The sequence below is a fragment of the Rutidosis leptorrhynchoides genome, chromosome 1 (genome assembly GCF_046630445.1).
Source record: "Rutidosis leptorrhynchoides isolate AG116_Rl617_1_P2 chromosome 1, CSIRO_AGI_Rlap_v1, whole genome shotgun sequence".
NCBI classification, from domain to species: Eukaryota; Viridiplantae; Streptophyta; class Magnoliopsida; order Asterales; family Asteraceae; genus Rutidosis; species Rutidosis leptorrhynchoides.
The window spans coordinates 71,663,005-71,680,363 of record NC_092333.1 but is presented as its reverse complement, the minus strand read 5'-3'; the positions used below and the strand labels follow the sequence as shown (position 1 = coordinate 71,680,363).

At 30.8% G+C, this 17,359-nt stretch overlaps 1 protein-coding gene and 1 long non-coding RNA gene across 2 annotated transcripts; one reads left to right on the top strand and one right to left on the bottom strand.

The window, feature by feature from the left end:
• Nucleotides 1-678: 678 nt before the first annotated feature.
• LOC139861484 (uncharacterized) lies at nucleotides 679-4,044 on the top strand. The gene is made up of 6 exons (XR_011763778.1): nucleotides 679-886; nucleotides 1,675-1,839; nucleotides 1,922-1,973; nucleotides 2,507-2,641; nucleotides 3,406-3,846; nucleotides 3,940-4,044. It is a non-coding gene; the product is annotated as an uncharacterized lncRNA (long non-coding RNA).
• A 3,327-nt stretch (nucleotides 4,045-7,371) lies between these two features.
• LOC139883561 (uncharacterized) lies at nucleotides 7,372-8,442 on the bottom strand. Its single transcript, XM_071867751.1, has one exon. The coding sequence runs from the start codon at nucleotides 8,440-8,442 to the stop codon at nucleotides 7,372-7,374; it is 1,071 nt and encodes a 356-aa protein (XP_071723852.1).
• Between the last annotated feature and the right edge of the window lie 8,917 nt (nucleotides 8,443-17,359).

Genomic DNA, 17,359 nt, shown 5'->3' with positions numbered 1-17,359 from the left:
GAAGACTCACACTTTATAATTATGACTGATGGACTATTATGAACAAAACCAGATGGACTTATCAAATAATTCAGGACGAACGACAATTAACCCATGGTAATAAAATAAAATCAACACGTCAAACATCATGATTACGGAAGTTTAAATAAGTATAATTCTTTTATTTTATATCTCATCGCATTTTTATTTACTGTCATTTTATTTATCGTACTTTAAATTATTGCACTTTTAATTATCGCACTTTAATTTATCGTCATTTACTTTACGCTTTAAATTAAGGTATATTTAATATTTTGCATTAGGACTTAAAATCGATAAACCGGCCATTAAACGGTAAAACACCCCTTTTATAAAAATAATACTACTTATATATATATATATATATATATATATATATATATATATATATATATATATATATATATATATATATATATATATACAAATATAGTTGTGAAAAAATATAGCGTTAAACTCAGCTAGCTCCATGTGGAACGAACCGGACTTACTAAAAACTACACTACTCTACGATTAGGTACACTGCCTATAAGTGTTATAGCAAGGTTTAGGTATATCCCATTCTATAAATAAATAAACAACTTGTGTAAAATTGTATCGTATTTAAGATTATTTCGTAATAAAATTAATAGTATTTCGTACTACACCTCGCACACATCAGTTTCGTGATCTTAAACCCAGAAATCAATTATGCCATTATTTCTTCATCTTCAATGGATTTCTCAATTATCTTGATACATTTAAATCAATCCGATATCTCTTGAGTTTCACCCTATTCATTATGGATATCATTCGATTTCTTAACCCGAACAATTGTTGGATCAAATAATAATTTCTCAATTCGTTTTCAGATCGCGTTGTCTGCAAGGTATGTTAACCATAAATGTTTAAAGGTGTTTTACATAATCTTTCATTGCGATGTACTTGTGTAACCCGAAAAATTGTTGGATCAGATAACAATGTATCGATCCAATTTCAAATCGAATTTTAAAAAAGTGAGTTAGTAACCTTAACGTCAATTTGAATTGTTTGATTATTAATCTAAATTATTTTGAATTGATAAAGACGTAAATCATTGAAAATCGAGAGGTGCTGGATCAATAGAGTTATTGAAACATAATGAAAATGGTAAAGTGAGGCATGTGATGAGACAATCCTAAACTTTGATGATTTGTGCTAATCATATACGTATGTATTTATTTTTTGTGTTTTATTGATCAGATATGACATAATAGAAAATATAAGCTCGGATACTACTAATACTGATTATAGTATATGTCAATTTGATACTATGTATACTTTTAATTGCAATGATTTGATTAGGATGTTAATATGGATTTGGGAGAAAAGGTGTTTGTTGAACAATACGTAGCTACATGGTTCAGTTTCGTTAGTTTTTTATACTTTAATTCTTAAGGTCAGTCATACTCGACAAAACAAATATGTATCTATTTTATATTAACTTTGTAAATGATAGGTCTTTTATATATTATTTGTTTAACTATACGTTGTATCTTCAGTTCTTAACCAATATAATTCCAGTAACAGTTTTAGTATATTGGTATGGTATTTGATGCATTGAAACTTTGTATATGTTGGTTTTTTAGGTGCTACCCCTTATTTTTTTTCATTAACAAGTGGCTACCTCTTATGCAGCCATTTACATTGTTTTATGCCGCAAACAATGTTTATCAACTCCTTGCTCACCTTTCTGATGGTGGATGCTGCAAAGCAACAATTACCATCTCTTTTGAGGATCGAGCGAGACTACAAAATTTCATGTGTGGTTGTGTTTCACAAATTTTTGCACTTCAACAATAGGTACCATACAATCTACATTTTAAGTTTATGAATGGTAGTTCATGAGGGACTTTAACAACACTAACGATACAACTTTCTACAGGTACCATACAAAAATGGAATTGCGTGTGGATAATTTTGTTCGATTCCATGTGGTAAATTATTTTCGTTTTCCTCTTTTTCAAATCTAGAATTGCAGTAAGTTATTCTTGATAAAAAAAAAAAAAAAAATTTAAAAATGAATATTTAGCTCACTTTGGTTATATTTCGTCTGATTTTATGATGTATGTTCGCTTTCGCTTTGGTTATATACATGAAGCTTTGGTTAAATACATGAAGCTTTGGTTTTACCGGTTACGAATAAAGTGTTGCTATTATAATATGGGTCTTTTTGAATTGCGGCGCTATATATTCTATTTCTACACACATTTGTTTGCTAGGGTTTTTATTTAACAAGGAATCAGGTTGCTTTTTGTTAAACCACTGTGCTATACTCGGATAGTTTTTTTAGTCACTCAATCAGCGCCAGGACACATAACACATGATACCTTGGTTATTTGATTATTAAATTCCTTCTTTTTTAGTAGATATCTAAAATTCTGATTTACTATACAAGTGCATGTGAGAGCTGATTTTTGGGGGTGATACTTGATGGTTTTGTTAACTGAATTCAGTTTGTTTCGAGCAGTTTCACTACCGTCTTTCGTTGGTTATCACGGGGTGAGGGGGTGCGAGCGTTTCTGCCTCTGCTGCTGTTTTTAACAACTCGACGCTCACGTATGCGACTTTCAAACCGCCTCTACAGAGGCACGCTGGAACTCATGTATAGTACAGTTGCAATTTGGATTTCGCAATATGTTTACATATGTGTTTTTGTTCGTAATTTATTTATTTCTTAGAAATATAGTCAATCGTTGGTTGTAACTTTTTAGTACATATATAATTTGCACCCCCAATGGTATAGTTTGTTGAGGAATATTCATTTGAGTCCATAAATTAAGCTGAGATTCAAGGGACTGATGAGAGCGCGACACGTGTCACGAAAATCACATGTGATTGGAAAAAAATTTAAAAAAATTTTTTTGAAAAAAAAATTTTTAAATTTTTTTTTCGAAATTTAATAAAAAAAAAATTTAAATTTTTTATTTTTTTTACAATCACATGTGATTTACCTGCACAATCACGTGTGATTGAATTGTACAATCACATGTGATTGGATTTGCCATGCATAATCACATGTGATTGGGTTTACAATCACATGTGATTGGGTTTACAATCACATGTGATTGGGTTTACAATCACATGTGATTGACATGCATAATCACATAAGATTTTTTTTAAAAAAAATTTCGAAAAAAAAATTTCGGGAAAAAAATTTGAAAAAAAAAATTTTCGAAAAAAAAATTAAAAAAAAAAAATTTTTCGAATTTTTTTTTTTCAATCACATGTGATTTTCGCGCCACATGTCGCCATCTCATTGGTCCCTTTGTTTTCAAGAAAATTTATGGATGCAAGTGATTACAACTCATAGTTTGTTATATATGTTGTTCTTGATAAAAAAAAAATTTGTGTTTTCCTATGATGCAGGTTCCGCTTTGCCTTACTTTTGTTTGCTTCTTTGTTGAGTAAGTTTTATTGTTTGTTGGTCTTCAATTTTTGTAGTTCGTTACACCACAAATGTTCATACTATGCAATTTCTTGATAAGCTGATGTTCATGGTATGCGATTCTTACACCACAAATGTTCATAATATGCGATTGTTTTGAGGGTGGTAATTTTGACCCGTGTGCCTTTTGATTACATTGTGTTAATGATAATAATGAATGTTTTTCAGGCTAATACAAGTGTCCAATTTCTCCAAGTGGATTAGTTGATGATCAAAACTTAATAGTAACAACAATGGAATTGAGAGGTGCTAATGAAGAAATTGATAGAGAAGAAGATTTAGGATTAGATCAGTGGCTTCAAAAACTATCTTTGGCATGGTGGGTCTGTTGATGAGGCTTGCTTTAGCAGTGATTCTACCAGGTGACTACATTCTTATTACTTTTATTTATGTATTATGTATTTTCAAATGTCTTGTGTGAATTTAAACATTGAATCTTTTTTTGTTGTTTTCAGTTTGCACAATTTTTGTTGATTTTGCCACTCTTTCACTCAATTGGGGATGTTTTTGGGAATTATATGGCAAGTGTTTTATAAACTTAGCGTAGTAGCAACTCGGAGATGATATAATTGACTATGAACAATCGAAAGCTACATTGTAATTGTATTCATTATTAACGTTTACAATAATAATTGTTTCAATACATTTCATTTCATTACAAATGTTATCTATATTATATTTGTATACGTGCAGCTACTCAGTATCAAAACTGACGTCTTCGAATCTTATTTTTTAAAGCTGCCGTGCAATGCACGGGCTCTTAAATCTAGTACTCCCTCCGTCCCAGATTAATTGTCCCCAGACAAAAAATACACAGTTTAAGAAATGTCATTATCACACTGTACTTTTTCTGTACTTTTTTCTTACTTTACTGTTTTACCCTCAACTAATTAATTAGAAATCTCTCTCACCTTTGTAATTTAATTAATTCATTAGGGACAATATTGTAAACATCATCAAATTTACTTTCCATATTTGGAAGTGGACAATTAATTTGGGACGTCCCAAAAAGGAATACTGGACAATTAATACTGAACATTATTGAATATTATTGAGGTCTTCACTAGCTTCGTTACGAGCGTATTAATATTCTTCACTAATTAGATTCAGCCATTTTTTTTAAATAAAATAAAACTTTAAAGATGGAGACTTAGGTGTTGTTTGTTTTCTTGTCTGCAGACCTTATTATATCTTATGTCTGCGTGCCCTTCTGAAGACATAAGATAAAATTATGTCTTATTATGTCTGCAGCCTCGCAGACTTAGAAATGTGATTCTAAGTGTTGCAGACTGAATTAAGTTATGTTGCAGACTTAAAAACAATCAGTCTTTATTATTCAGCATACAGACCTTCAGACCACATTTTCTTTACAGACATGGTCCGCAAATCTTTAGATAAAAACATCTTAAAAAACAAAAAGCAACTTACTTTACATCACTCCATTCCCACCATTTTCCTTTTTTTTTTTTTTTTATGTATTCTCACATTTATCGTTGTAGTAATCACCCTATCACCATTTCACCCTAGAAATTGATAATACGAAAGTATGCGGGGCACACCGACAATTTTCCAAACTTACTTGTTTAATTTTTAATTTCAGACAAGTGGAAAAATCTAGACCACCATTCTTACTTGTTTACCATATTAGGTTTAATTTAATTTTTAATTAACTTCCTTTAATGTTTTGTAACATCAAGACGTTTACATTTGGTTTATTTGTCCCTAACAACGACAATTTTCCAAACTTCTCAAACTTTATTGTAGTCTTTGTCCATATCCATCTATATTCCATTTATTAATCATAGATATATATAAATATATATATATATATATATATATATATATATATATATATATATATATATATATATATATATATATATATAACTACAAAGATTTTTACATGTAAGTAGATTGAATTACTTTTAAATGTTGATGGAGAGTAAAAATGAATATAAAATAGCTTGAAAAAAACTTATATTTTTCATATATAATCAAATATATAATTTTTCGTTCACATGTGCATATTTATTTGTGTAACATGTGAACATTACATATTATTAAAAATGTAACATGTAATTTGTGGTAATGACCATAAGTTTATAATTTGCTCATGATATGAACATTAATTAACATTTGTATGTAATTTGTTGCATATAAATGCATAAAAATTATGAAACTAATAATATCTCACAGTTCTCACTTTTTTTATGATTATCGTCTGAACCTGCATATATATATATATATATATATATATATATATATATATATATATATATATATATATATATATATATATATATATATATAGTGGTATGATCAAGAGGGAAATAACCAATCGGGGGGAAGCGGGGGGAAACAAATTTTTTTTTTTTTCATTTTTTGAAAAAACTTTGTTCACGAACATTATAGATGGGATGAAAATATGAACATTTAGTAGAGACACTTTGTGATAAATATTTTTATTTTGGCGGGAAAACGCACGAAGAAGTAATATATAACAATTATCGTGTTTTTCGAGCGTATGTTGAGGTTTTAGCTTTTGGGGTTTAGATACCAGGGTTTAGATATTTGGGTTTATAGGGTTTAGATATTAGGGTTTAGAAATTTAGGGTTTAGATTTAGGGTTTAGATTTAGGATTTAGATTGAGTTTTTAACACGAAAGGTTTACAGTTTTGGGTTTTGGGTTTGGTGTTTTGGGTTTATGGAATAAACCCAAAACACCAAACCCTAAACCCTAAACTCTAAATCGGGCTAAATTTTACTTCACAAAACATGAAGAAAAAAAAAACGTTCATATTCTTCACGAACAATATTATCTTGAATGTTATTTTTGTCAATCGTTTTTCCGCCTAAATAATAACATTCATCACGAAGTGTCTCTTCTAAATGTTCATATTTTCGTGTGATCTTGATGCCGGAAAAAAAATTCCAAAAAAAAAGGAAAAACAAATAAAATTTTGCTTCCCCCCGCTTTCCCCCGATTGGTTACTTCCCCATGGATCCTGCCCCTATATATATATATATATATATATATATATATATATATATATATATATATATATATATATATATATATATATATATATATATATATATTTACAATTTTCGTCTACCTGATGAACTCATAAACCTAGTACTAGTATATATATATAATTCATAATTATGAGATTACTCCACTTGATTGAAGATCAACATGTTTTGCACTAAAGTATAGGGGACTTTACATTGTTTCAATTAAAGTTCATTTTTTGTCACAATTCTTGTAAGCATCATCACCCTTTTTAATTATGAGACTAGAAGTTTAAGGTCTGAAATAGACAAATATATATATGTGTAATGCATTAATTTATGTATTCGTGGAGGGTTGCGGAGTTCGTGTTAGTTGGATTTTTTATAAAAAAAATTTTTTTTTTTACTATGGCATTAAGATGGTGGGAGCAAAATGTAAAAACAGCAAGAAAATGACCTTACAATTTAACACTTTGAATTGTGAACTTTTAGATCGCTAAAATTCTAAAAATAATATGAGATCTTATGTGTATCATGTATGAGTTGATGTCATCAACTTTTTCTTCATATTTTCATAAAAACTGCAGATTTGCATTAAAATGCCTTAAGCAAATGCTATATGACTTTATACACAATCATCATAAAATAAATTTTTTTTTTTTTTTGGAAAGGCAATGCTTTTATTGAAAATAAAATATATGTTCAAGAAATGCTCAAGAAGGAGCATTTAAAACACACTACAAGTATAACAAACAAGCTATTGCTTGACACACCTATGTACATCTACTTGGACAGAATGTCACACGAACACAGTAGCTACAATTCACATTAAATAAAGATTTGAGGGTTATAAATCCAATTGTGCCAATCGATATTAAATAAAGATTTGAGGGTTATAAATCCAATTGTGCCAATCGATTACTTGAGATTTGCACCTTTTCGCGATCCACTCGAAGCTCTTCACTTGAATTTCGTTAAGGGTTATCGGCACATTCCAACTCTTATTTGTTAAGACCTTTTGGTTTCGATTTTTCCAAATTAAATAGGAACACACCCACCCAACCGCTTGCCATATAATTTTCCTCCTATAAGAATTCGCCCGACCCGTATCAAGAAAGAGGTCCCCAACATTAATAAATGGTATACCTCCCCGCCCCCACCAATCAAAAACTTTACTCCAAACCGCAAAAACATGCTTACACAAAATTAGTGAGTTATTGACCGTTTCAATATCCTCATCGCAAAGCGGACAACGAACCGAGTGTAGATCAATCCCTCTTTTGTCAAGTTCCACCAAAACCGGGAGACGTAATTTCCTTGCTCTCCAAACAAATACCTCCACCTTTTTTGGAACAAGTTTGTTACGTAAGGTCTCACAATTTGAATCACTTGAAGTTAAAAGTCCCGAGTTAATCATATCTGTAAGTGCTTTTGTGGTGAACAACCCATTAGTACCCAGTGCCCACCTCCATGCGTCTTTCTTTTCCGGATGTAAAACTGCACCCGAGATCAATTTGGTTAGACCTTCTAGTTCATCCTTTGCTCGCTCGAATGGTTCTCTTGCCCAAGACCAATTACCCGCACCTTTTGCCCCATCCCAAATGACCCGATCTTTAACTGATGCATTAATGTCATTATCAAATCTCGAAAGCCTTTTGAACTTGTCTTTTAACACTTCATTGCCAATCCAAACATCTTTCCAAAAGGAAGTAGCCTCGCCATCACCTAGATCTTTTACAAAAAAACTCCGAAAGGGAAGACCAAGTGCATTAAAGTTATTACCGGTTTTTAGGATCTCATTCCATACCGATTTGTAAGAATCAATACGAAATGAGTCATCCAACAAAAGACCGCCTGATGATCCGTAAATACTCGAAATGACCTTGACCCACAAAGAAGTGGTTTTGGTTTTAAACCTCCACCACCACTTGCCAATCAAGGCCATGTTTTGCCATTAAGTGTTCCCAAATTTAACCCGCCCTCCCCATAAGGTAATTGTGTATCCACCCATTTGACCCACGAAATTTTAGATTTTTTACCCCCCGACCCGCCCCAAAAAAAGAACGTCTTACACTCTCAAGTTTTTTGATCACACATGGCGGTGCACGGAAGAGCGAGAAGTGGTACAACGAAAGACTATTAAGCACCGACCACCAAATGACACTGTTTTAGCTCTCCATTCCGAAAGACGCTTCTCAAATTTACTACTTGCCGACTTCCAATTAACTTCTTCTTTCATATAACCACCAACGGGGAGACCTAAGTAAATAAATGGAAGTGTACCAACTTCGCAATGAAATGCTCTAGCCATGTTTTCTACTTCAATTTTGTCAACACCAACCCCGATTAGACTACTCTTATGGTAGTTAACCTTGAGACCGGAAGTAAGTTCAAAACACTTTAGGAGTTTCATGAGGTTGTGAATATTTCCTTCACTCCACGACCCGAAAAAAATGGTGTCATCTGAAGTGACCCGTCCTAATCCATAAGGACGAATACAATAACATATGGTTACATCGTGATGTACTTGACCTCTATATGTTTCATTTTACAAATATTGCATTCGTTTTTAAAAGACAAACTTTCATTTCATTGAAAGTTGACAGGCATGCATACCCTTTCATAATATATCCAATCTATAAATGACTTAATATGTTATCTTCTTAATAATAATCTTTATTAAACTCAATGACTTAAATGCAACGTCTTTTGAAATATGCCATGAATGACTCCAAGTAATATCTCTAAATGAGCAAATGCACAGCGGAAGATTTCTTTCAAACCTTAGAATAAACATGCTTTCAAGTGTCAACCAAAAGGTTGGTGAGTTCATTAGTTTATCATAAACATTCAATTCCACATTTTAATAGACAACAAGATTTCTGATATATAATTGTACACGTAACCCGAGTACAAAATAGTACGCATAACCTGCGAATTAAAAATCATTCATATGGTGAACACCTGGTAACCGACATTAACAAATGCATCTAGAATATCCCTAAATATACAGGTACACTCATCTGTATATAAAATCGAAGTACCAAAGCATCCATAACCTGGATGGGGTTTGTTAGGCCCAATAGATCTATCTTCAGGATTCGCGTCAATTTGGGGGTCTGTTCCCAAATTCTTAGGCTACCAAGCTTTTTAAAGGGTGATATCCGGTATAATGATTCAACCATAGAATGTAGTTTCAAGTACTTGTGTCTATTTTGTAAAACAGTTATAAAAGCAGCGCATGTATTCTCAGTCCCAAAAATATATATTGCAAAAGCATTTAAAAAGGGAGCAAATGAAACTCACAATACTGTATTTTGTAGTAAAAATACATATGACGACATTGAACAATGCAGGGTTGGCCTCGGATTCACGAACCTATATCATTTATATATATATTAACACATGTAATGGTAATCGAACAAATTTAAATGTTATTATTAGTGATATACTTATTATATTTAATAATTTATAGTTTTCATTTATAATTTAATTAAATATATCTATTTTATATACATTAGATAAATAATTAGTAAGAATATCAATATAGTTATGTTATATGTATTAAATGTAGTTATTTATATAAAAATATTTGTTTGTTATTATAATAATAATATAGTAATGATAATATTAAAAATTTTATTTAATTTGTTACTTAATCGTTTCTATAATAATAAAAAAATGATAATAATGATAATAATAATAATAATAATAATAATAATAATAATAATAATAATAATAATAATAATAATAATAATAATAATAATAATAATAATAATAATAATAATGATAATGGTAATAGTAATACTACCTCAATGAAGTAGTCCTTAAAAAAATGCCCAAGTCCGGGTTTGAACCCGCGACATCCCGCTAACCCGATAACATCCTTAACCATCTCTCCGTCTATTTCATTTCTGAAATTCTTACCACCTTTATTTCATTTAACCCTTGTCTGTCCACTTCCTTTTTCTTCCTAGAATTAAACTACTTAATTTACCATAATCGTCTATCATCATACTATCTTTATCAAATCATATCATCATCTAACCACCATTATCGATCACATTATCGATCTCATTATCATTACATATAATCATAATCAATTATCATAATCGTATTATTATTGTTATCACCATCATCGTTATTGAACATAAAATCATAATTATTATTATCATCTCACTTATGATCATCAGTATTCATTATTACCCAATCGTAATCGTTACACCATCTACTCGCTATCTTCTTCACAGACTTCATTGTAAAAATCGAACTAGAATAAAAACAGAAGTCAGATAGCAGCAACAACAATCGGTTGGGCTTTCATGTGACCCAATAACAATAGTTACAGCCCAACATAAAAACAGTTTAGTAAGCCCAATATTTTATTAATCCATGGATCCTTAACTGATTTTGGTTCATTACCGTAACAAGGTTCCCGCCATTAACCCAAATATCAGACACCCTCGAACATCATCGTACATCATCATCACACTTATTATCATCTTCATCACCATTATCATATCGTACTTATTCTAATTCGATCATAAATATAGAGAACGATTCAAATATCAACACCACGACCCTACCTAAATCTCTTTTTATCAATATCATGGACCCTTCTTATCTATTAAAAAGGATACCTCCTTTCTTTTTAATACGCACTACAACTTGGGTGGGGTTTTGTATCATCAAATTGAGAAGCTTTAACTTTGAGTAAATTAATTACCCCAACCCTACCGTCCACTTATTCCCTATCTATATCTACTTGTCGACTTACATTAATAACATATTCTTCAACTTAGTTTCCAACAAAGTGTCAATAACCTTTACTTGGTTTTCGAATGCATATTAACGAAAAGGTATAGTAGCAGTTTAGTTCATCACATGTGATTTTGCAGCTGTAACTGCAGCACAAAATTATAGCAGCCATTGAAGTGTTTGTTCGATGGGTTGTTTGTCGGGAAAAATATAGAAACGGGGATTTTTTCAGCGGTTAAGTGGTTGTGATGAAGGTGAAGTGGTGGTTAATGGTAGTGAGAGAAGGTGGTGATGAGACGTTGTGATAGTAATCGAACAAGAAAAGGAATGGGTGTTCGGTGGTGAAGAAAGGTGACGGTTACACATGGTGGTGATCAAGGGTGGTAGTTTGTTTACATAGCCGATGATGGTGATCTAATAATAGTGGTTTATATGATGAAGGTGGTGTCGTTTATCTTGGCTCAAAGATTATTATCAATTCGACAAGGTGGGTTTGGTAGTGATGATGGTGAGGATAGTTGTTCTTGGTGTCGATCATGGTTGGCGATGGTGATCGAATTTCACAAAAAGAAATGGTGAGGTAGTGATCGAATAGTGATGAATATGGGATTCAAAGGTGGTGTTCAGTTATATTGTAGGTTAAACAGAAACATGATAGTGGCAGTATTAGTGATGATAGTAAAGGTGGGTTTAGATGGTACGATGGTGGTGGTGATCATGAAGAATAGAAGGGGTCTCGATGGTATTCGAAGGTCATGGTCGATCAAGAGAACCGAAGGTGTGGTTGTTGAGTAATGACCCTCGTATTTCGTGGTGATCTCTATCTCTCTCTCTAATGCAACATATGTGCATATCATATATAAGGAGAAAGGTGTCGACATGAAGAATTATTCCGAAGAGATATCAACAAAAATAAAAGAAGATTGAGATTGTTGACAGAAATATTCGCCAGGAAGAAGACAGCAAGGTAAATTAAAGTAGATGGAGGCATATAACAATATTTACGCTTAATATCTATTTTTGATTCTTGAATAGAAGCATTAGGGAAGTATATAAAGGAATTGAGTGATTGATACTTGTAACAAGTATTAATTTAGATTAATTTGTAGTGACAATTTGGTCGACAGAAAGAATCCTTCCTGAGAAGAACAGATAGAGATGGCTAACAGATTCTTGGATTGTTCTTTTGATTAAATTGTGATTTGTAAGAATTTTGCAAATCAAATACAGTGTGATAGTTACATGAAACAGATTCGTACATTTTATAACTTTGATATCTAAAAAATTTTGTTTTGTTTTGATTGGAATCAGCCTGTATCACAGACAGGAGAGTAGGATTTGATAGAAATAGGAAATATATTCTTGCATTTTTATTTTATATATATAATTAATATTAATAAGTAATAAATATGACCATATTATTAATAATAATAATACAGTTATTAGTATTATAATTAATATAAATACTAACAATAATAATAAAAGAATTAATAATAATAATATTAGTAATCCAAATAATACTAATAAGAATGATATCAATATTAATGATATTAAATAAAATCGTAATTTTTGAAAATAATAATACTGATAATTTATTTAAATCATAACTAATATATAATTTTAATCATTTCTAAAAAAAATCTATTTTTTGGTAACCCTAAAGTTATTAGAATTTTATTACTTATAATTATAATAGTAATAATAATACTAATATTGACATAATAATAATGTAAGTAATAATTATAACAACTATATTTTTACTTTGTAATTAAATTAAATTTATAAATCTTATATATTATTATTTATGTAATACGTTTTAATTACTTATTATATAATAACATATATTGAGTATTTTAATATATAACAATATACATATAATCATTAATTAAGTATATATTTCATATATACATATATATATATATATGTTCATTTTAATAGCAACTTAATTATTCTGTATGTTATTTATGTTTTTAATTCTATTGATTAAATTATATATTATTAAATCAAATTAGTATATATACACTTATATTTATAATTATATCTATATATATTTATATATTTATTTACACACAATTGTTTGTGAATCGTCGAGGATGGTCGAAGGTCAATTGAATATATGAAACAGCTCAAAATTGTTTTGAGACTCAACCTAACAGACAAAATCATATAAAGATCAAGTTTAAATTTTGTCGGAAATTTCTGGGTCGTCACAGTCGCTACCCGTTAAAGAAATTTTGTCCCGAAATTTGATCGAGGTGGTCATGGCTAACAATAAGAATGTTTTCATGACGAATATGAGTTTGATAGAGTCTTATCATTATTGAGTCGTATAGATAAAACAGTTCGATTGTGTAAAGAGTACGAGTGAAGCTATCACAAAATAGTGAACTGGGGAGAATAAGATTCTTTTTGACTTTTGACGTAGTCAGGGTTGAAATTCCGGAATTCAAGGACTTTAAAGAAATCTTCTAATCAGAAAGAAAATGTTATCGCACGATTTATAAGCAAACTGTCGGAATTACGGAAGAATAAAAATATCAAGGAAAATATTTCCGTGATATGCTTAGAGATTAAGTAGAATGAAAGAATTATGTAACATGGCACATGATGAGGGTATGATTTGTGAACCATCATCACATTCCATTAGAAATTCAGCATGACTTACTGTAATATAATCACGTTGGCCGGGCATCATTATATTATACTAACTCATGCTTCAGCCCCAACACTTCTCCATAAATCATTCATAATTTAAACTCACATTTTACAGAAGAATAGAAACTAAAACAGTTTCGTTTATGATGCAACATAGATAGCACGAGGAGATAGATAATTTCGGACAAAGATATTGATGAAGGTATCTTCAGAAATATCGAAGATATTTATAACGAAAGATACGATGATATCTTAAAATTCTAAGATCAGAAGATGATGAAGGAATTTGTTCGCAAGAATTTAGAATAAGTAGGGGCAAGATATTCGTTTAAAGGTTTAGGCAGATACTGAATCATCTGGATTCGTTAAGTACATGTTTAGTCCTGGTGATTTGTCCACAGCCTCATTCATAGTTTCGCATAATTCGCTTCCCAGTATCAAATTTTCTATTGAGCGTTTCCAACACCTCATTCTTTATCATCAAACTTTTGGCCATTAAGACCATCTATAATTTTGCTGCTTCATCAGCATTCAAAGTTATCATAACTGAATCATTGGCTATCAATCCGAGATGTTTCAAGAATTTCGAAGGATTTGAACGGAGATTGTAATCATCAAGATACAAATGAGGTTTAAGATGAAATCAAGTGGCAAACTTGAGGAAATATTTAACTGTAGTAGATGAAATTTATTTACGATCTTTTAAGTCAAAAAGTGTTGTAATTAATATTTCCTACTCTTTTAATACTTTTTAAATGTCCAATGATAGTAGTCCAATAGTCCAATAGTTCAACCAAAACTAGTATATTATAAGGAAATAGTCATACAGGAACAGTTAGCTAGGAACAGTTAGCTCAGATTTGGTTAGTATAGGTTTAAAGTTTTACGTAGTTAATTAATTGGTTACTAATCAATTTTATTTTTTTTCATTATTTTCTTCATTATGCCACTTGTCAAATCTTGATTTGGATTCTGATCGGTCAAAATCCGAATTATGAAATTGAATTTGAATAAAAATGGTTGTTCTTCGATGAACGAATATATATGTGGATGTAGGTAGGATAGTTCAATGACTGTTGCATCGGATTCGAAGAATGTACAGTATAACATGTTAATGTGAAATCTAAATATTTCTCGAGTATTACCTACCCGTTAAAATATTTTCACGATTAACAGTTTGTACAAAAGAATCTTTAATTACAATCTTTATGAAAATATACTTACATATATATTTTCTTCAGATGTAGTCATGGATTTAATGAGTTAATATGATATTAAACTCATATGATTTACGGTTAGAACAAGAATATATAATCTCTAAAAAATTATAGATTACATAATCGCCATGTCGAACGAAGATAAATGATGTAGAACGTCATGTAGAACGATGATTATACTCGAGGTACAGAATGAGATGTTGAGGCATGTGATGTTGAAACTTGGGGTGTTGGTGGTGTTGCTGAAGCTGGTAAGTTTTGCACAATATTCTCCAAATTGATTACTCGAGCGCGAATTTCGTTGACTTCTTCTATTACTCTGGGATGGTTAACGGTTGGAACGAGCAGACGAATAAGGTTTCGAATTTGAGATAGTATATAATCATGTTGAGATATTTGAGAAATGATGGTGAAAATGGTGTTTCGGACTGGTTTGCCGGTAAGTGCTTCAGATTCTTCTCCAAGAGTGCAGGTTGGTGGGTGGAAAGGATCGCCTTCTACTCATCTCCATTGATTAAGTTGACTACGAACCCATCCCCAATTCATCGAGAATTGGTGATGACTGATTTGTTGATCCATTCTGGTTACACTGCTTTTGGAGCTCAGGTGAAACTCCATATCGGAATCCGAGGGACTTGAACTAGTGGCAAATTCCATTTCGTATGATTGAATAAAGGATTTTTCAATATGAAATGATTTTCGAATATTGAATGATATTCTAACTACATAGAATATATATATATATATATATATATATATATATATATATATATATATATATATATATATATATATATATATATATATATATATATATATAGTACTAAATATTTTGTAGACTACGGAGGAATTTACGGCATATTTCAGGCAAGTCTACAGTAGCAGGTACGCTAAGATATGAATTTTGTCTATACACTATTCATGCAGTCAATGCAGTAAAACGTGTCTAGACTAGGAATGATAAGTAGGTAATTTCCTACAGATGATAAGGAGATGATTTCTGACTAGAAATGATAAGCAAAACTTTTGACATGCAGACACGGTCGAAGTTCAGACTCACTAATGCATCTAAACAACTATCAGTTAGACACAGTAATGCAAGACCTGGTTCGCTAAGACCACCGCTCTGATACCACATGAAGTGACCCGTCCTAATCCATAAGGACGAATACAATAACATATGGTTACATCGCGGGGTACTTGACCTCTATATGTTACATTTTACAAACATTGCATTCGTTTTTAAAATACAAACTTTCATTTCATTGAAAGTTGACAGGCATGCTTACCCTTTCATAATATATCCAATCTATAAATGACTTAATCTGTTATCTTCTTAATAATAATATTTATTGAACCCAATGACTTGAATGCAACGTCTTTTGAAATATGCCATGAATGACTCCAAGTAATATCTCTAAATGAGCAAATGCACATCGGAAGATTTCTTTCAAACCTGAGAAAAAACATGCTTTCAAGTGTCAACTAAAAGGTTGGTGAGTTCATTAGTTTATCATAAACATTCAATTCCATCATTTTAATAGACCACAAGATTTCTGATATATAATTGTACACGTAACCCGAGTACAAAATAGTACGCATAACCTGCGAATTAAAAATCATTCATATGGTGAACACCTGGTAACCGACATTAACAAATGCATCTAGAATATCTCCAAATATACAGGTACACTCATATGTATATAAAATCGAAGTACCAAAGCATCCATAACCTGGATGGGGTTTGTTAGGCCCAATAGATCTATCTTCAGGATTCGTGTCAATTTGGGGGTCTATTCCCAAATTCTTAGGCTACCAAGCTTTTTAAAGGGTGATATCCGGTATAATGATTCAACCATAGAATGTAGTTTCAAGTACTTGTGTCTATTTCGTAAAACAGTTATAAAAGCAGCGCATGTATTCTTAGTCCCAAAAATATATATTGCAAAAGCATTTAAAAAGGGAGCAAATGAAACTCACAATACTGTATTTTGTAGTAAAAATACATATGATGACATTGAACAATGCAGGGTTGGCCTCAGATTCACGAACCTATATCATTTATATATATATATATATATATATATATATATATATATATATATATATATATATATATATATATATATATATATATATATATATATATATATATTAACACATGTAATGGTAATCGAACAAATTTAAATGTTATTATTAGTGATATACTTATTATATTTAATAATTTATAGT